Here is a 19,810-nt window from a genome sequence, read left to right on the forward strand (position 1 = left end):
TTAATTAATGGCTTGTTTGATCTTTGTATTTAATACGTGATTTTGTTAATAAATTTCCCAAATACACCGCACGTGCGACGTGATTATTAGGAAAAAACAAAATAAATGAAATTAATATGGGCCGATGAGAACGTAGAAATGAGCCCATTTAATGGAGGGACCACAAAATGTATTTAAACAATAAACCAACTTTAACAAGAATGGGCGGTGGTCGGTCCATTTTACCAATTAAAGATGCCATGTGATTTTATTTTTGTGCCCATTTCATAAAATATATATATATATATATATAATCAATGTCATCAATAGTGTCTCATAGGGAAAATAGGAAATATTTTTCTTTGCAACTATATTTTTCAAGTATCTATTTTCAATACTCTGTTCTATATCAAAATATTTTTTTTTTCATGCGTTTACCATATTGTCATTAATATTCGAGATACTTTAAAGCCATTTGCCTATGTAAATCTTAATACTTATTTTTACATGATACGTATAGTTATATAGTTTTTATTTAAATATAGATTTATTAATATGTGTAAATTTGGAGTGAACAAAAGTTCTAAAAAATTTCATCTCTAGGATCTCCATGGCAAATATTATATCCATGTATCTATTTATTATCAATATTTTAGATATTGATATTAAATCTGACCAATTTTTTTATTTTTCATATATGCTATAAATGTAACATACGTTATATCAAAATTATTTTATTGGATATTTAAATGGATAACCTAATGCATTTTATATAATGCCATAATGAAAATATTTATAGACTTTTACAAAAAAAGAATATACTTGTATAGTCTGAGTTTCCTAATAAACCCACTTTGATGCATAATGGGCCTTAGACCTGGCCCAAACTAAAAAAACCCACCGTTTTATTGGCCCTCTAATACGCACCGTTTTATTTGGCTTCTCTTCCTCTGTATACGCACCGTTTCGTACATCAACTCTTATCCCCTCGGAAAACCTCTCGTCTCTCTCCAATGGCGTTTGCTTTTCTCTCTCCTCACCCCAACTTTCTCTCACTAAGCAAAGCTACTTATTCCTTTTCATACAAGCCGATTATCTTTCCTTTTCCTCGAAACTGCCGTATTATTCCGTCGGCCGTCGGGTCGGGTCGCCGGAGTTCGTACCCGAACCCGGCGGATGACGACCCTCCGGAGGCGCCGGAAGATTCCATGCACGGCGTGTCAAAGTTCCAGCAGATTGAGCGTCAAGCTGCTCGAGCGAGGAAGCTTCAGGAAGATGACTTCGAGAAGAATCGGAACACGTATCTGTCCGCCATTGCCGACGTGGAGGACGCGGTGGAGACGGGTCGAGACGATCGGGATTCTGGTGACGATTTATTCGGAGAGATCGACCGGGCGATATCGATGAAGCGGACCGAGTTCGTGAAGCAGGGCTTGCTCCCACCGAACCCTCCCAAGTTGACGTCATCCAAGAGGACCAAGGAGGAGGAAGAGGAAGAAGAGGAAGAAGGGCATGGTACGGAAGGTGGAGATGAGCTGGAAGAAGAGGAAGTTGCCGATTTGGAGGAGATCGAGAGCTTGACCGGGTTAACTGAAGTCTCCGACGACGAAAATTGGGTAGATGAAGAAGGAAAGCGCGTGGCCGACAGTAGAAGCGGGAAGAAGAAGAAGGAAAACGGTATTGGGTCGGAGTTTGATCAGCAAATGGGATTCGATTTCGATGATTTCGGGGAAGCAAAAGCCAGAATTGTGGAACCCAAGTTCAAAATGAGCTTAGCAGAGCTTTTAGACGAGAGCAAAGTCGTGCCCATCTCAGTTTACGGCGACATAGACGTCGAGATCACCGGAATCCAGCATGATTCGAGAGTTGTCAGCGCAGGGGATCTCTTCGTGTGCTGTGTCGGAAGCGAAACTGGTGAACATATGTTCTTGAGCGAAGCCGACAAGAGAGGAGCAGTGGCAGTGGTCGCGAGCAAGGAAATCGACATTGAAGACACTTTGGGATGCAAGGCACTTGTAATCGTGGAAGACACTGATGCAGTTCTGGCCGCACTGGCTGCTTCTTTCTACAGGTACCCGTCGAAATCCATGGCGGTGATCGGAGTGACGGGCACGAACGGGAAGACGACCACCACGTATTTGATAAAAAGCCTCTACGAGGCAATGGGCTTACGGACAGGAATGTTCAGCACGGTGTCTTGTTACATTCATGGTGACAACAAGCTTGTCTCTCCAAACACGACTCCTGATGCGGTTTTGGTTCAGAATTTGATGGCTAAGATGCTGCATAATGGGACCGAGGCTCTGGTCATGGAAGCTTCTTCTCATGAACTTGCTTTGGGGAGATGTGACGAAGTGGATTTCGACATAGCCCTTTTCACAAACTTGACAAGGGACGAGTTGAATCTCCATGGCACGGAGGAAGAGTATAGAGATTCCATGGCCAAGTTGTTTGGGAGAATGACTGATCCTGAGAGGAACAGGAAGGTGGTTAACATAGATGATCCAAATGCAGCCTTCTTTATCCGACAGGGGAACCCTGATGTTCCTGTTGTGACATTCGCAATGGAAAACAAGAAAGCCGATGTCCACCCATTAAAGTTCGAGCTCTCCTTGTTTGAGACACAGGTTTTGGTTAATACCCCTTATGGTATTCTGGAGATCTCCTCAGGCTTGTTAGGACGGCATAACATATATAATATTCTTGCGGCTGTGGCTGTTGGGATTGCTGTTGGAGCTCCACTCGAGGATATTGTTAGAGGTGTTGAGGAAGTCGATGCTGTTCCCGGCAGGTGTGAATTGATCGATGAGGAACAAGCTTTCGGTGTTATTGTGGATCATGCCCACACTCCTGATGGCTTGTCTAGGCTGCTCGATTCTGTTAGAGAGCTTAAACCAAGAAGAATTATTACCGGTACATTTAAGTCTCACTTCACAAACTAATATTCAATTTTGGTGTGGACAATGGAAAGGAAACTATTGTATACATAGACATGAGTTCTGTTGAATGTTGAACTGAAGGGATAAAAGGGTATCATCTTCCTATAATCTTGAAAATGTCTGAGTTTTACTTGAGGATCGGTTAAAAGGTATGGACTTTGTTATGGGGTTGACATTTGTGGATTGGTTAATAGATAGATTTTCATGGATTGATGATATACTTTTGTGTTTAGACCATAAACACCGAGTTGTGGGCAATCATCTGATTGTTTATTTCCCATTCTTGTTCAAGTTATCGGCTGCGAGGGTGAGAAGGACAGAGGAAAGAGGCCGGTTATGACAAAGATTGCTACTGACAAGAGCGACGTGACAATGTTGACATCAGATAATCCAAGGAGTGAAGATCCTCGTAAGTAACTTTGAGATTAGATTAAGAGTTTCTGAGACAATGATGAAGTACTTATCCTTCGCGGGGAAAATTTTTCGGATTGTGGTTAGTGGACATATTGGATGACATGTTGGTTGGGGTGGGATGGACAATGCAAGAATATCTAAAGCACGGTGAAAACGATTACTATCCACCATTGTCAAATGGTCATCGGCTCTTCCTTCATGACATCAGGCGTGTAGCTGTGCGTTGTGCTGTTGCTATGGGCGAAGAAGGTGACATGGTTGTAAGTTTCAGACAAAAACCCTTCACACTTTAATCATCAGGACAAGATCTAAGTTGTTTCCTATATAGATTTGGATCCCTTCTTAGCGAATCTGTCTTCGAGAAATCAACTTGAACGTTCTCTGAATCACTTGACACTGCTATATATTGCAGGTTGTAGCAGGAAAAGGCCATGAAATGTATCAGATTGAAGGTGATAAGAAAGAGTTCTTCGATGATCGGGAAGAGTGCCGGGAGGCACTGCAGTACGTAGACGAGCTTCACCAGGCTGGAATAGACACGAGTGAGTTCCCATGGCGGTAAGTGAAAACCTTTTTGCAGTCATATTTGCTAATTTTCAGTGGCGAATCACCGAAACTACTGACAATAACACAAGAGATTCCTGTTTTGTCAGATTGTTAAAACCTCCCAAGATGCTTCTATGACATTCATTTCTCTTCTCTTTTCCTAACTATGTTGCTTCAGGTTACCGGAGAGTCATTAATGTCGCCATTGTTAAGACCATCAGGACAAAAGACTTGACAACTAGCACGTGAACCGGTATTACTTCTACCTGACTCACTGTTCCTTGCGACGATACCATTTGCAAGGAGCCCTCTCTGCTCAGAGAGATGATGCTTTCAATGAAGGAGAAGAAGAGATGAGATTTCCATGGCGTCGAGCTTTGTGTGAGTCACAATGACTTTAAAGTTCTGTCCTTTTTACTTACCCTGTTAGGATTTTTTTCACGCAAGTGGTGAAAATAATCGGAAAACAGCGAAAAAAAGAGAGAGCCTGAACTTGCATGATCAAAGACTGATACAACCTCTGCCCTTCTTCTGAAATATGATAAAGTCTTGAACTTTGGAGGAACTAGTGGATTTAGTTCATAGATTCCGGCTCTTTGATCATGTCTGTACTGATGCAGTTTCTGTTTTGATTTAATTTTGAGAACCAGAGAAATGGGATTTGTTTGTTTCATTACAATGAACGAGTCTCTGTTGTTGTTGTTTTATTGCAGGAGGCACTAATGTAGAGTAAGTCCAAAAGCTGGAGAAGACAAGTTATAAAATCTTTGTGAAGGTAAAAACTGTATTTGAATATGCAAATGCAAGTGTGTGTTTATGTGTAAGGGTTGATGAATTTTGAGCTCTGCAATGGAAAAGCATTGGGCAAGTTCCTGTCTCGTTCAGACATGGTCAAAGAGTCGACGCCATGGAAAATCCCATGGGATTGTTATACTCACGAGTTTGAGCTTTTTGCTCATATGCAAAATCCCAATTCCAAGGGGAAACCCTAAAAATAACCCTAAAAGGAACAATCTGAGACATCATTGAATTCGGACAGAGCCCTTCCACCCTTAGCTTCTGTTCTGTACACACAAAACCAACATCTCTCCCATTTTTACCAAAGAGATTACAACAAAATGTACATTACATTTCTTCCTTTTCGTTTTACGCTAATGTAAAGAAGATCTCTTCCAAATCCCCCCCCCCCCAAAAAAAAAAATCCATTATCCAGACCCTCGAACTCGGATCTCCTCAGGCTATTTCTACTACTCTTCAAAAGAAGCAGCAGCCCGGTATAGATGGGTTTCCTATAGATTCTAACTCTACAAGCAGCTTCTGGTCTTTTGATTTGGTAAAGTTCTCGACTTTTCTGTCAATTCTGTGTGGGATTATTATATCCACTGGGGAAACAGAGGACTTACAATTTTAAGACGAGAAACCGGATCTCAGGTCGAGGGTTTTCAGTTTCAGATGCTCACTTAGGAACTGTTGGGACACATGATCAGACAGGACTGGCTGACTGTCCCTGAGATTCTTCCACCCATGCCCGGGTTGGATGGAACCATTGTTCTCCCAAAAGACATGAGGCTGCGTCTTGGGACTGCCCCGGGAGATGTCCAGCCTTGGCTCTTGATAGATTTTGCTGTTTCCATAGAAGCTGCTGTTCCCAGGGCTTCTGCTGGATCCTATGGACGAATCTTGCAAGAAGTTGGTCGTTGTCTGTCTTTGGTGAAGAAAGGGGATGGCCCCGTCGCCTCCGGTTAGAGGTGTTGATGAACTGGAAACACAGTGGGGGCTAGATATCGGGGACGGAGACCTTCTCCCGCTGATATGCTGTGGCGAACGTCCCTGAAGGATTGGACTCCCGATTGGTGAAATCGGGCATGGCATGTTTCTAGGCGAACGGGATGCACTGGAGAAGAAAAAATAGCGTGAATTTTAGTTGGATCTGGTTATGTAATATCCATGGAACGATGATGAAACGGGTTTTAATCCATTCGGATGGAGATACCTAAATATCGAAACGGGTTTTAATCCTTTCGATTGGAGATTGGTTGCATCTTCTGAGTCCAAGCCTGGAAGACTTCTTGAGCTTGCCATATCCTGAAGAAAAAGCACACGAGGAGAATCAGAAGCAAACAAAAAATCGGATGGGAAGAAACAGGATTATTGATTAGTACCGGCGATCTCATCGCATTTGACGTCGCAGGCAACGTTTCTGCAGGCTCAACGCTCATGATAGGCCTTTCCAATTGCTGCCCAGCGTTTTTTAGAAATGGGTGCTCTAAAAGTTGAGCTGCTGAAGGACGATTTGGAGGATTCCTCTGTAGACACTGTCTCACAAAGTCCTTCCCCTCGTCAGACAAATGATCTGGAATCTCCGGAAGCTCCTTGCTGTTTCCAATCTTGAACATTGCAGGAACCTTTTCAAGATCGTACACATATGATTACGTTCCAGGGATTGTGAGGGCATGAAAATCACTGATCGTTTATTTAAGTCTTATGGTTACTGACCCCTTCATACTGGCTCCATGGAGGTTTTGTCGTAGCCATTTCCAGAACTGTACATCCAAGGCTCCATATATCCACTGCAAGGTTACTGCCGTTCGAGTTCTTTATAACCTGGACATGGGGTGATATATGTGTCATCATAAACAATCATGAATAAAGAATCTCCCCGACGAGAAAATGATTATATGTACCTCGGGTGCCATCCAATAAGGGCTCCCCTTGAATGATAGTGGACCAGACTGTGCAGTAATCTGTGTTTTGCCAATGGAATTTTGTATTAGAATGCATCATCAGTAACTGTTTAGGGTTACTAGTCAGTCATGCTACAACATAGATGATCAACCATCTCATATCCAATGCAGAGATTCAAACGGACAACAAGGAGTGCAGGGCATAGGATTGCAGAGAATTTATTCATACATGCTTCGCCATTCCAAAATCGGCCAATTTCACCCGTCCATGAGGATCCACCAATAGATTTGCTCCTTTGATGTCTCTGAATAAGGTTTAAACCCAAATTTATTTAACTTTGCAAAGTGCAAGGACATATATTGATTGGTAAGGGAATGAAACTTAGGAGGAATCAGGACAAAAGACAGAATCAAGAACTTCACTCACCTATGTACAGTTTTTTTCGCATGCAAATAAGCAAGCCCGGACAAAATTTGATGTGTGTAGTTACGGATTGCATTCTCGCCAAATTGTCCATATTCTTGAAGAAGCTTATAGATCGAACCACCAGAGACAAACTCCAGATATATATACAGCTTGTCATCTATCTGTTTTGGGGCAGAAAAGATAGAACAATGAAGCCATGTGGGAATAGAACAAGAGCATGGAAATGTCAAAGACTACCAGTAGAACTTACAGTTTCAGAGCCATAGTATTGTACTATATTAGGATGCCTTAAGCGGCTTAGAAGTGCAATCTCCTGCCAAAATCGTTGAAAGGGAACTGATGGGTCAAAAAATCGAACAAATGAGTGCACAAAGTGCAAAATTTCCGCAGTTTTGAATAGATAATGCATCCAATAAATTGAGTACATGGAACTCACTTGCCCTAGCTGCTGGGCGCACTCTTTCGATTTTGGATCATCTGGGCATAGAGTAACTTCTTTCATGGCACACATCTCACCACTTTCACTGCAAAATGAAAATAGACAGATAAAACAAGAACTCGAACAGAAATTATGACGTGAAAAAATATCCATCCAAAGATTCAACTCAAGACAAACTAAAAACTATCCAACTGTAGATTGCATCAAGAAGTTAGACCATCATCTTGAAAATAATTTCTACTGGAAAGCAGCATGATTTAGCAGGTGAAATAATCTCATAGCCAGAAATGAAACTAGAGACAGATTGCCCCTTTTCACAGGTGGACTTAGATTTCTTAAATTCACAGACCTGCTGAGTCGACAGTTTGCCCCTTCCACGCAAACGCCCTTTTTTCCACCGTGATCCAGGGCTCACTGTAGCCTCTGCCCTTGTAGGACTTCTTGGGACTGATGGAGAGGTTGCTGCTGAATAGGTAGGAGAAAATGAGCAAGTATTTGCGATTGTTAATGGAGGGAGAGGAAGGCGGTGGCTTTGTTGTTTGCTGTCATCAAGTCGTCTAGTTGGAGATCCTGTGGTTGATCCTCCCGCTTGTGGATGAAGAGGGGTAACAGCACCGCTCTGAATTCTAGAACTAGGGCCGGGACTTGTCATTTTTGGACTAGGAACAGGGGAGCATTCAGGGCTACACCTGCTCTGAGGCCAAAGCAGCTGACCAGACAAATCTCCACCAATGGAATTATTACCGGAGTTGTAACCTGAACCTGGACTTGAGCATTGCCCAGACCAAAGCAAGGAAACATCTGAACATGGTTTTCCAGATAACAATCCATGGTTTGAGACTTGATCTGGAACAGATGATCCCATTGGACTCCTAGAAGGACTAGACAACAAGCTGTCAGGAGCACTGCAGAGGATATCTCGTTGAGGAATTTGTAGATTCTGCACATGGCTACCAAGAGGCCTCCGCTTAGGAGATGTAGACAGACTCTGGGCTTTATTACTTAAATTATGGACTGGCATTAGTAGCTCAGCAGAGTATTTGACACCATGAGGAGAATGGTCCCTATATAAAGTCAGTGAAAACATGTTGAGAGAGAGAGAGGCTGCATAATAAAAAATTATTGCAGTAAAATTTACCTCAAAAAATTGCCAGCAGCTCTGTTCCCATTTTCGCAATCAGAAGCCAAGGGACTGAGAAGTGAGTCACATGGGTTGTCACCCACAGAACTTCCACTTGATACAGAAGCAGTGGCCAAATCAGCCTCTGTACCCGTGTTCTCGACCCTGCTCATCGCACTCTGGGGCTTTGGAAGTGGCAAAAAAGAAGGCTTAGAACCTCTATCCAATCTCAGTCCTTTCGATGCATTAATACCCGAGCCAATGCGGCTCGTAATAGGAGGACGCACGGTAGGAAGCGGAAGAGGTACAGGGAGAGACCTCTCTGCAAAACTCTGACAACGTGATACTTGAGTAGAAGGAGATGGAGATCTTGATGGCACTCTAGATATAGCATCTCTTTCGGGAAAAATGTCATCACAACATCTACGCCGTCCTCTTGACCGACCACTGCGAGACCTCTCTTCAGACGCTATTCTAAATTTCCGATGCAACGTATCAATGAAACTCTCCTTGTTTGCTTTCTTCTTTTCATCTTTAGATGAAGACTTAACCCACCAAGAAGGCATAATTGTCCCACTAACAGGGACACGCTGTAAATCTCAAAGATCTAGTTCCAGACTACAACAAAGTAACTATCCTTTTAGCCCCTTCAAACATCCATCCTTGGTTAAACACCAGTCAGGTCCACACATGAAAAACAAATACTTGCAAAGGCATAACCTTTTATCCCTCCGTTGACCAAACCTGATGATAACAGTATAAAGCCAGAGTCAGAGTTTCATAGTCAGGCTACCGAAATAACATTCTGATAATGGCACTAAGCTATATTAACTGTTGATCATACCATAGCATGCATGAAGGTGAGCATAAAAACAGAATAAACAATCACCAGAAACATCCTTGCCCATCAATTCAAAGGGTTTTTTTACCATCTCATGACGATCAAATTCCGAAAACAATTAAAAAAATCAGTATACTACAGAATGTTTTCAATCCCCCAACTCGTGAAATAAAAGAATTTGTTGACCCGGGTCAGCTTGTTAAGAATTTCAAGTAATGCTGACACAGTATACTGCTGTATTACACACAAGGCATTTTCAGACAGTGCGATCATCTTCTACAGCCATCTGCCCTAGCTACCCAAGATCCATTTCCAACAGTGAAGCTAGATTTCAATCAGGAGATCTAAACAGACAAATTCCACGTGTATAACAAACTTGGAAACCGAACGCAACGAATAAAAAACATAGGATATGCGGAGACACGACCATTGAACTCCAATTGCTCTGAACCTCGAATCGGAACAGAAACTCGGGATAAGTTTGAATCCTTGGGAAATCAACCGCAACTAACTGAACCCAGAACGTAAATCTCAGTAATTACCAGATTCAGCGGCACGAAGAGGATCAATCGTAAACTCGGAGCACCGAGAATCCGGGAAAACAACGGTATCAGATCCCTAATCGTCGGATACAAATGAAAAATGAGTATATGTATAGCCCAATAGCTTCCAGAATCCAGTAGCAGCAGATTCAGCAGTGACAGTCGACAAGACAAGGAAGAAGGAGAAGTCAGAAGATTGTTAGAGAGAGAGAGAGGGAGCGCGTTAGAAGAAAGCATTCATCCTCTGTTTTTCTTCATGGTGCGTTAATTTTGTAGTAAGGAGGATGATCGATAAAATAATGACAATAATTTCATTATTTTGATTTAATTATTATTTTTAGGGCTTTTTTAAAAAAAAACGGACACAAGTTACCGTTCCATCATGTATTTCTTGACTTTTTCCTTTAGGTCCTATACTTTCCGTTTCTCTCTAATTTCACCATTATCTAAATATTGAAATATTTTGGCCCCCGTCTTTAGTTGTAATGATACTTAGGCAAGGGCTTAGATTACCTATAAAATGTCAGAGTTTTATAATTTATTTAGAAAAGTTAATTTTATTTATCTTCTTAAAATATATCAATCCTATATTTTTATTAATAAAATATCTAATTTCTAAAATTTACTTATATCAAATATCAAGCGATTTGCTAAATATATAATGATATTTGTTATTGTAGACCTTTTCCTTTTTTATTTTTTACATTTTTTGTACATTCTTTCTTTTTTAAAATAAAATCTTTTCTATTAGGCTAAAGCCAATTTAGTATTTTATCTTGAATTTTTATATTTTTCTAAAGATGTCTATAGGAAAAATGAAAACATTACGCTAAAGCCAAGATTACTTAACGTGATTAACAGTTTGTAGTAACGAGATATGGATCATCCACTTATATTTGTTACAACTCATAGCAGAATGGGAAAAATATTTGTGGTGGTAAATTAATATTTGGAAAATTCACAAAAATGTGGAGGGGGAAGTCTGACTATATAGGAAAACGGAGGATGTCGGCTCGGAAAGCCAATAAGAGGACGAATGATGTCAACCGTCGGATTTAGAGATGATGACGTCAGACTATTTCCCAAAGAGGGATATGTTTATTATGATACTCCCGAAGCAGAAGATTTGTCCCTTTTTTATTTTTTGGGCCAACAGTCCTTTGGGCCAGAAAATATTTAGTCCATAATAAACTATAATGATTCTTATACTATGGGGACACGATTAGCTCGTATTTTTTCTCCATAGATCATTTGTGTAAAACAAGTGCACGTGTGGATGCACGGGGGCTTAAACTTTTTTTTTTTTTTTGTATTTTCTATGATTCTAAACATCGCTGATGTGTGTGTGTGTATATATATATAGATACACTATACACATTCAACATACTGAAATGGTGGGGGTGGAAGAACCCCGTGTCCAAATAGTGATAGCGTGACAAAGAGAGAGAGAGAGAGAGAGAGAGAGAGAGAGAGAGAGGACACCGAGATGAGTTTCAAACTCGGAAGATACTTGACAGTTTCAGTTTCAATTTCATTTTTTTTAATCCTCTAAATTTATCATAATCCATCATATAATTTCATGTACATACAAAAGGAAAGATGGGGCTTTTTCTTACATTATACGTAGGAGCGACAGCACGAGGAAAGGTTCCGACCAGTCAAGGATCAGGCTTTCCCGCGACGAGGTCCATGACGTCATCGTCATCATCATCATCGTCATCTTCATCGTCGCTTACGTCTTCGTCACTGGATTCCCCATCGCCCTCTGCCGCTGTGTTCTCTGGCTTCGCATACTTCTCCGTGTATTCTGCGTAATGAGACAGGAAGAGAATCAACTTCATCTTAAAGGAGAACCATCTTAAATGTGACTTGTAAATGTTCAAGCATTACGCAAAAATGCAAAAATGCATTCAGAGAAGAGACCATAAACAATTTAGGCCGAATTCCTGGGTAAACGTTACAAAGATCAGTATTTTCAAGAACCCATTGAGACTGAGCTCAAGAAAAATGCAGTTTTAGGTTCTCCAAGTCAAAAAGGTTCCCATGGAAGAAGATAAGTTTTGAAAGATCAATACTTTCAAGAACCCATTGAAACTAAGCTTGAGAAAAGTTTTGCTTCCGATTCTCCGAAGCAAAAGGTTCCCATGGAAGATAAGTTTTGAAAGATCAATACTTTCAAGAACCCGTTGAGACTAAGCTCGAGAAAAGTGCAGTTTTCAATTCTCCAAATCAAAAAGGTTCCCATGGAAGAAGATAAGTTTTAAAAAATCAATACTTTCAAGAACCCATTGAGACTAAGCTGAGAAAAGTGCAGTTTCCGATTCTCCAAAGCAAAATGTTCTCTCATCCAAGAAGATTAAGTTTTAAAAGCAAAGGAACAAATCCGAATCAAAATCCTAGCAAAGCAAATATATAGAAAGGGCTTAGTCCCGCTATGTTATTTACCTTTTACTCGTTGATCATAAGCAGCACGATCACGCATTTGTAAAGCGGCCGCTTCCCCATTCAATGGATCTGATGCGTTCGGATACAGAAGAAGCTGAGGAAGAAATGTCTCAAACACATTCACCAGATCTGAGAATAAAAAAAAGCTTGAACTGAGAGGTGTATAAAAACTACAAAACAACAAGAAGCTGATCAATGTCTATCCACTAATTGAAACAAGCAACTGCATTTCGTCCCCTACCAAACATAGGGCTCCATGTCTGGTTGATCACATCTAAACAAACTGAACCCGACCTGTAACACGAGGGTTAAGATAAGGCATCCGAAACCGATTCCTTAACAAGCTGTAATGATCTATCACCACGGCATATAAAAGATACAAGCTTTCATCATCGAAACATTTGCAAACTCACATTTCGTCAACATTTGGGTGGTAGATTTTGGTGACGAATCCAACTGATGGAGATTTGTACGGATAAGCATCTGGTAGCTCGACCCTTATCTTCCAGACACCTCCCTCATAAGGGCCTTTCCACAGTTCAGACACAAACAAAAACAGAACAAACATTTTCTCATGATCCAAACAAAAACTAGAAATCTTGAATCTACAGACAGAGTATTACCGTCAGCAGAACAAGAAAATCATGAAACATATACACATGAACCCCACATTCAAACTCAAAAGAGATAACGATGGTGGAAAAAAAAAATGCGGTGTTCAACAAATCTGCGGCTCAGAGAACAGTGGGTTGTGAACAAGACGACGATCCAACAAAAACAAAAGCCTATAAAAAAAAGGACGAACAGGAGATGACTCGGTTCATCAAATAAAGAAAACGCAACAGGATCATTGAATCAAACCAAGTTTCAATCAGAGGGTATTGAAGAATTTTTTTTTACTGTCTTTGGGTCCATTGAAATCGACATAGAATTCTTGCATGCCATCGTTGATCATCTCCACCTTATAGTCGCTCATCATCCTATTTCGCATCAATCGCAAGAACCCAGAAAAAACAATCAGCTCAGAAATCGAAACAAACCGGAAAAAAAGAAAACAAAAAAGTGATTACAGTTTCATCAAATCCATCTCCCGGCGCTTGCTCGGTGAAGACATTTTTTGCTCCTCTTTCTTGGATTTTCTTTCGGTTTATGTCAGAATTGGGCGAAAACGGAGAGGAGATGTGAGAATTTATGTTATATCTACGGGTCTCTACGAGAAAAAGATAGAACCCTTCTCTCTGTAAATTCTTTGGAACCCTTACCACAGTAAATCTGTGAAAACTTTCTTTTTTTTAACTTTTTAAGGTAACCTTTTGTTTTTCGCTTTCAACTTTTTTGTTTTTGTATACAGCATACTTTCCACGATTCGTAAATTTATTTTGAGAAAATCGCCATAAAAACCTTGTACTCTTTCCAAGTCAACGAAAAAACCCTGTACTTTTTTGCTTACCAATTAAACCCTATACTTGGTATGATTAACCAAAAAAACCCCAAACTTGTTAATAATTCACCGAAAACCCCCGGCGCCTGCCAACTCAAACAAAAATGATGATGTGGCAATGACTTGACTTCCAAGTTATGTACACATCATCAAAATTATGACACATCATCATTTTAAATAAAAATAAATAACATAATTTATTTAAATTAATTTATATACATATAAATTCATATATATATATATATATATATTATATATATTAAATATAAAATTACTTATAACTAATAAAACACACACATATATATATATATTATTTATAATATAATTATAAATAATATATATATACATATTATTTTTTTAATATATTGTATATATATTAGTTATAATTACTTTTATTTTAATATGGATATTAGTTATATATATATGTTACATGTATAACTAATATATATATATACATATTATTTTTAATAGATACATTATATGTGTATGTGTTAGTTATAATTATTTTTGTTGTAATATGTATATGTATTAGTTATACTATATAATATATATATATATATATATATTTATTAATACATATGATATATATATACAACTAATATGCATATTAAAATAAAAGTAATTATAACTAATATATACACTATATATTAAAAAAATAATATATATACAATATATATTAACAAATAATATGTATATATATATATTATTTTTAATGTAATTTATAATATATATATATATATATATGTTTTATTAGTTATAAGTAATTTTATATTTAATATATATATATGTGAATTTATATGTATATAAATTAATTTAAATAATTATGTAATTTATTTTTGTTTGTAATGGTGATGTGTCATAATTTTGATGATGTGTACATAACTTGGAAACCAAGTTATTGCCACATCATCATATTTATTTGAGTTGGCAGGCGCAGGGGGTTTTCGGTGAATTATTAACAAGTTTGGGGTTTTATTGGTTAATGATACCAAGTATAGGGTTTAATTGGTAAGCAAAAAAGTATAGGGTTTTTTCGTTGACCTAGGAAGAGTACAGGGTTTTTATGGCGATATCCCCATTTATTTTTATTTCTTAGTTTTTTGGACTCCTTGATGGCATGGATACCTAATGAATTAAAATACGTAATTTTCATTCCTTTAATTTAATTATCACACGAAATGAAAATAGAACAATGTTTTCAGTGCAAGTGCTTTTATATCCAATACACTATTTAGAGTGCCTCATTCATTATAATCCAATTTATTGTTCTATATTTTGGTCATGGAAAAATTTCAATTGGGGTTCATTTTCAGGAAAATAAAAAGCATAGACAGAGATCAGATATTTTATCAATTTCAAAACTTTTGTAAACAGAGTAGAGAAGAAGAAACATCCACGAGCTTGGACATGAGAACAAGATGAGATTATGAAGAAAAAAAAACGCATATAACCACTTTCATATTCATTCACATCTCACATAATGAACCAAGATGAGAAAACCAGGCATGTGACAATCAGAATGTATACATAAATGTGTGTATATACATCCAACTAACAAAAAAAATGAACATGAACCACTTGGGAAATCAGGACAAGATTTAAAAAAAAAAAGATCAAGAAAACACACAAAAGTATCTAATAAAGAAAACGTAGACCCTCTTTTTCTTCTCCTGTAGGCTTCAACAAGTGTGAACATATGTGCCTGTACATATATATATATATATATAGATAGATAGATACTGAAATGCAATGCAAATGGTGAAAGAAGAACATCCGAGAAGACATCAAACAATATATATTCATATTATGTGCATACATATATATATATATACATATATATATATTAGCTTGTCTTACTATAGTTTTATTTTTCTTCTTCTTCTCCTCCTTTTTCTTTTTTCGTTTTTTGCATTCTGAGAGAATTGAGGGTCCAAAGAACACCAAGGGACGTACCAGTGGTAGAGAGATGGTAAACACAAAGACACCAATTTCAAATTGCTAGCTAATCCATGGGAGAATCGAATACCATTTCCTGCAAAACGAAACGATTCCTAATAAACGTCACATGCACTAACAGAAAATATCCGAGTTTTGGAGAAGACAATGATGAAGAATAACCTCCAAACTACGAACTTTGGTAATAATACTAAAGAACCTAGTCCAACAGTTCCATTTCCGGAGCTAATCCTACTGCTACGTTTTTCCAATCTGCCATTTTAACTTTGAACATGTAACACATGCAAGATTCTCTTATCGAACCATCAGATATAAGGGAAAATTTGTTCGCTTCAAGAAAGTTCAGTGGTTTTGTCCTAAACAAGAATTATTGGAAAATGTTTTAGTTCTGATAGAACGTACCTTGTCACAGACGGGACATGTTTCACTTCTCTCCATCCATTCGAGAATGCATGCCAGGTGAAAATGGTGCTCACAATTCGTATGAAGTTTTGGGTTCTCGATATCATACTCTGAAACGAGGTAAGATAATGCATATGAAGCGTTATGCAATCCAGAGAACCAAAACATATGAATCTACATGAGAGAGAGAAAATGGGACAGTTATGTCCGAGGTGTAAAGCAAAACATCACCTTCCAAACAGATGGGACAGCAGTCTTCCTCCTCAGTTGGTGAGAAGACATCCTCCAGTTGCTTTGAGATCTTGGGGTCTATCTCATCTACCGATCCAAGATCGATGTCTGTTTGCAATTTGCAATCTGTTTCTTTATCTGGAGAACTATTTGGAACCCCGAGGGTGAAACCCTCAACAGTTCCCTGAGCAGAGTCAGAATTTGTGATTTCCTCTGACCCGTCTCTTTTATCAGCACAAATCTCTTGTGCCCTTCGTGGAGTCTGAGGATGCCCTAAAGCCACGTCGAAAGGGAGAGGTAGGGGTGGTGGTATATAAGCATCGGGAGATGATGTCTCTAGGTTTGTGTCTACCAGAACACCAGAAGAGATTCCTGAGGAAGTCCTGTTATGAGAGGATAAAGGAACACGCTCTTCTGTTGCCCTTGGGTACTGTAGAGCCAAGATTAAATGTGGAGACCAACAATGGAAAACATCAATATCTTGAATTCAGCATTGTTACAGTTTCAGCTAAAAAGTGTAACTTTGAGCTCTAAGCCCTGACAACAAATTTGAGCCTGTCAGAGTCTCCAGCATTAAGCGGAGGTTATATGCATTATCATTGCAAGGCTGACCAGCAAGTTCATTCGGTACCGTGCAAAGTAACTGACTATTTCACAGATCATCTTCAGAAAAGAACCCCCCAAAAAAAGCAAGAAAAAGGTTGTGAATGGGTGATGGATGACTAGAGAACAGAGTAGACATCATACTAACATAATAGTATGCAGGCCTGTTATCTACTTCAGCACTTCGCGAAGAACAACAACAGCAACCTCCCATTTCGTCTTTCTTATCACAAATTCCAAAATCGTTGACACTGCATCTATGCTAACCTACAATCAGCAATAAGTTAACAGGAAAAGATTAATAGAGATACAGCAAACCATACTGATACTCGAACATTATATCCAACCTGACAGAAAATTTCTTAATATAACACAAATTCAGTCACAAGTATGCCATTACCCAGATATAAATGCATCCATTGAACAAGCAGAACAAATGTCATGTCACGAACTCCGACCAGACAGTAGTTATGAATTCACTGTTTATATGTTGTAAATGAAGCGTACAAGCCATTGCCAAACAGAAGAAGCCTTATACGCACGGACTCCATCAAATTCTGTGTTCGAATGGGAACACATGAATAGAGCAAAACGCCTAGTTTAAGTTTCATCGAATCTAATCCAACTATGAATTCTTATCGTTCCGATATCACATTGATTCTCAGCCAATTCAAGGACCGACGCCGTTTCTTCTTCTGCAACATATCACCCTCATCATCTCCAAACATGAGTCTCAAACGCAAACCTGGTGATGAGAGATTACCGATTTCCTCGAATTTCATACCAGACACGTGTCTTAGATATGATGAATTCGACTGATAAGAAAGCATTGCAAAGCCGTTTAGGCTATTAGACCAAAACACAAACAGTTCTCACCAGCTGAGCTCAGCGAATCCAACACCACAGAATCAAAACCCCAAGAGAATCACCGGGAGGAGCTGCGTTTACACACGGAACCAAGCTCGGCAAAACCCTAGCCGAAACTTCACCAGGCATCGATAAAACACCGAAATTCAACAATCAGCATCAAAGAAGATCAAAGAGGAAGGATCCATCTGTATCAGGAAGAAGAACCGAAGATTTTCGACAAAAGAAGAAGAAAATTAAATTCTCTTACAAATATGGGGAGAAATTTTTGGCTTCTTTTTCGTGTCTTCTTCTTCTGCGCCTAAGAAACGACTTCCATTGGAAAATGGAAGACTCATGGGGAATAAAATATCGCTACATTGTTAAAGCTACTTTACACTTAATTAATAAACTAATTAATTGATATGATAAATTAAAAAAAACCAACAATACTTATCTTATACAAAAATAACCTTTTACCTTCAATTTTTTACAACAATATATCGATTCTTAATTTTTAAAAAAATCAAACTTACTAATAAAACATTTTATTTTAATTTTTTATTAAAAACATCAATTTTTAATTTAATAAAACATATTTAATATATTTCTTCAAATTATATTATTAATTTATATATAAATTATACATTATAATATTTAAGTTATTAAATTTTTTATAAAAATAAAAATGCTGGTTTTAAACATATCAAATATTAATAAATTATAAAATTTTAAATATAAGTTTTATAATTGATAAAATGTATCTAATTTTAAATATAAAATAAAAATGTACGATGTTTACAAATTACACAATTCTAAATATTAAAATAAAAATCTTAGTATTTAAATATGTTAAATTTTCATAAAATTTTAGTTTTTATTTTGATATTTAGAATTGTATAATTTATATTTTTAAAAGTTTATAGATTTTTACTATAAATTTAAAATGAAATATTTTTTTAAATAAATTATATAGTTAATAATATTTTAGAATTAATAATTGATAATTTTAATAATAAATTTAATATATAAATTTTTTGTATAAATAATATAGCTGACGTTTTTTTAATTTTTTTTAGCTTAATAGTAAACCATTTCATGAAGTTTCGATTATTATAAAAATTAAAAAAATTGTTATTTTATATTTAAATCTCGTCAATCTCCTATGTATATTTAATATTTCATTTAGAACTAATATAATATATTTTTTTCTTTGGTAACGATATAATATTGTTCTTACTCGTGACATTTTATAACAATAGCAATATGTATTATTAAACATTTATTTTATAGTTTATAATATTTATGTATGTATTTATTAGACTAAGCAGTGTTACAGTACAAATGTATTTCCATGTATTTTTTCAGGAGAAGGAAATGTCAAATATTTCGTTTTTTAATCATTTATTCATTCATTTCGTGATCATTGAAAACTGATGACACGCTTACCGGAGTATATTTCCGGGTCTTAAAATTTGATTTTTTTTAATTTTAAAAATATAATATTTATTATACTGGAATTTATTTTAGTTTTTATGAATATTTTTTTAATCTCTTCTCTGTTTAACTTTTTAAATTAAAATTTATTTCCAATTAAATTGATTTTATAAAAAAAAAACTATATGTAGTAAATTTAATATATTATATTTTTTTGATTAGTTTAGTTTAGTTTTTGCTTACCTACTAGTAGTACCAACTGCCAAGTGCCAACTACACTAACCTTTCACTCGTGCTTCCACGTGGCAGTGGGCCCAGCCCACATTCCTTATCAGGCCCTCTTCTGTTTATGGGTCTGATGGATATATCACATTTAGGCTTGGACCTCATACACAACCCATCATTTTTGTTTACAGTATTTTATTCTTCTTAAAAATTCATGTACATTATTTTTAAAAATTATGCATCATATATATATATATATATTGTATATTTTACCTATTTTATTATGATATTTG

General features: G+C 37.3%; 4 protein-coding genes across 8 annotated transcripts; 1 reads left to right on the forward strand and 3 right to left on the reverse strand.

The window, feature by feature from the left end:
• The first annotated feature begins 945 nt into the window (after positions 1-945).
• On the forward strand, positions 946-4,746 carry LOC104823588 (UDP-N-acetylmuramoyl-L-alanyl-D-glutamate--2,6-diaminopimelate ligase). Its single transcript, XM_010555219.1, has 6 exons — positions 946-2,892; positions 3,211-3,327; positions 3,417-3,592; positions 3,745-3,890; positions 4,057-4,259; positions 4,592-4,746. The coding sequence occupies exons 1-5, from the start codon at positions 993-995 to the stop codon at positions 4,073-4,075; spliced, it is 2,358 nt and encodes a 785-aa protein (XP_010553521.1). The 5' UTR covers positions 946-992; the 3' UTR covers positions 4,076-4,259; positions 4,592-4,746.
• A 133-nt stretch (positions 4,747-4,879) lies between these two features.
• LOC104823589 (mitogen-activated protein kinase kinase kinase YODA-like) lies at positions 4,880-10,184 on the reverse strand. Its single transcript, XM_010555220.2, has 12 exons — positions 9,932-10,184; positions 8,567-9,292; positions 7,791-8,492; positions 7,426-7,546; positions 7,240-7,302; positions 6,990-7,150; positions 6,792-6,867; positions 6,563-6,622; positions 6,375-6,482; positions 6,041-6,283; positions 5,872-5,963; positions 4,880-5,772 (listed from the first exon to the last, which is right to left on the reverse strand). The coding sequence occupies exons 2-12, from the start codon at positions 9,112-9,114 to the stop codon at positions 5,286-5,288; spliced, it is 2,661 nt and encodes an 886-aa protein (XP_010553522.1). The 5' UTR covers positions 9,115-9,292; positions 9,932-10,184; the 3' UTR covers positions 4,880-5,285.
• Positions 10,185-11,430: 1,246 nt separating this feature from the next.
• Positions 11,431-13,578, reverse strand: LOC104823592 (ubiquitin-conjugating enzyme E2 4-like). The gene is made up of 6 exons (XM_010555230.1): positions 13,447-13,578; positions 13,277-13,356; positions 12,790-12,904; positions 12,618-12,670; positions 12,377-12,505; positions 11,431-11,738 (listed from the first exon to the last, which is right to left on the reverse strand). Exons 1-6 carry the CDS (start codon positions 13,488-13,490, stop codon positions 11,590-11,592), a joined length of 570 nt encoding a protein of 189 aa, XP_010553532.1. The 5' UTR covers positions 13,491-13,578; the 3' UTR covers positions 11,431-11,589.
• A 1,682-nt stretch (positions 13,579-15,260) lies between these two features.
• On the reverse strand, positions 15,261-18,212 carry LOC104823591 (probable E3 ubiquitin-protein ligase RHB1A). 5 transcript variants are annotated; one of them, XM_019203758.1, is made up of 7 exons: positions 18,127-18,212; positions 17,886-17,992; positions 17,158-17,276; positions 16,407-16,836; positions 16,176-16,285; positions 15,771-15,849; positions 15,261-15,519 (listed from the first exon to the last, which is right to left on the reverse strand). In XM_019203758.1, exons 3-6 carry the CDS (start codon positions 17,221-17,223, stop codon positions 15,820-15,822), a joined length of 636 nt encoding a protein of 211 aa, XP_019059303.1. In that variant the 5' UTR covers positions 17,224-17,276; positions 17,886-17,992; positions 18,127-18,212; the 3' UTR covers positions 15,261-15,519; positions 15,771-15,819. The 5 variants fall into 5 exon arrangements, with proteins under 5 accessions (XP_019059303.1, XP_010553528.1, XP_010553527.1 ...); XM_010555226.1 differs by adding an exon at positions 17,410-17,779 and having other exon boundaries at positions 15,261-15,849; XM_010555225.1 differs by having other exon boundaries at positions 15,261-15,849.
• Positions 18,213-19,810: the final 1,598 nt, after the last annotated feature.

The sequence above is a fragment of the Tarenaya hassleriana genome, unplaced genomic scaffold, assembly GCF_000463585.1.
Source record: "Tarenaya hassleriana unplaced genomic scaffold, ASM46358v1 Cleome4, whole genome shotgun sequence".
Lineage (NCBI taxonomy): Eukaryota > Viridiplantae > Streptophyta > Magnoliopsida > Brassicales > Cleomaceae > Tarenaya > Tarenaya hassleriana.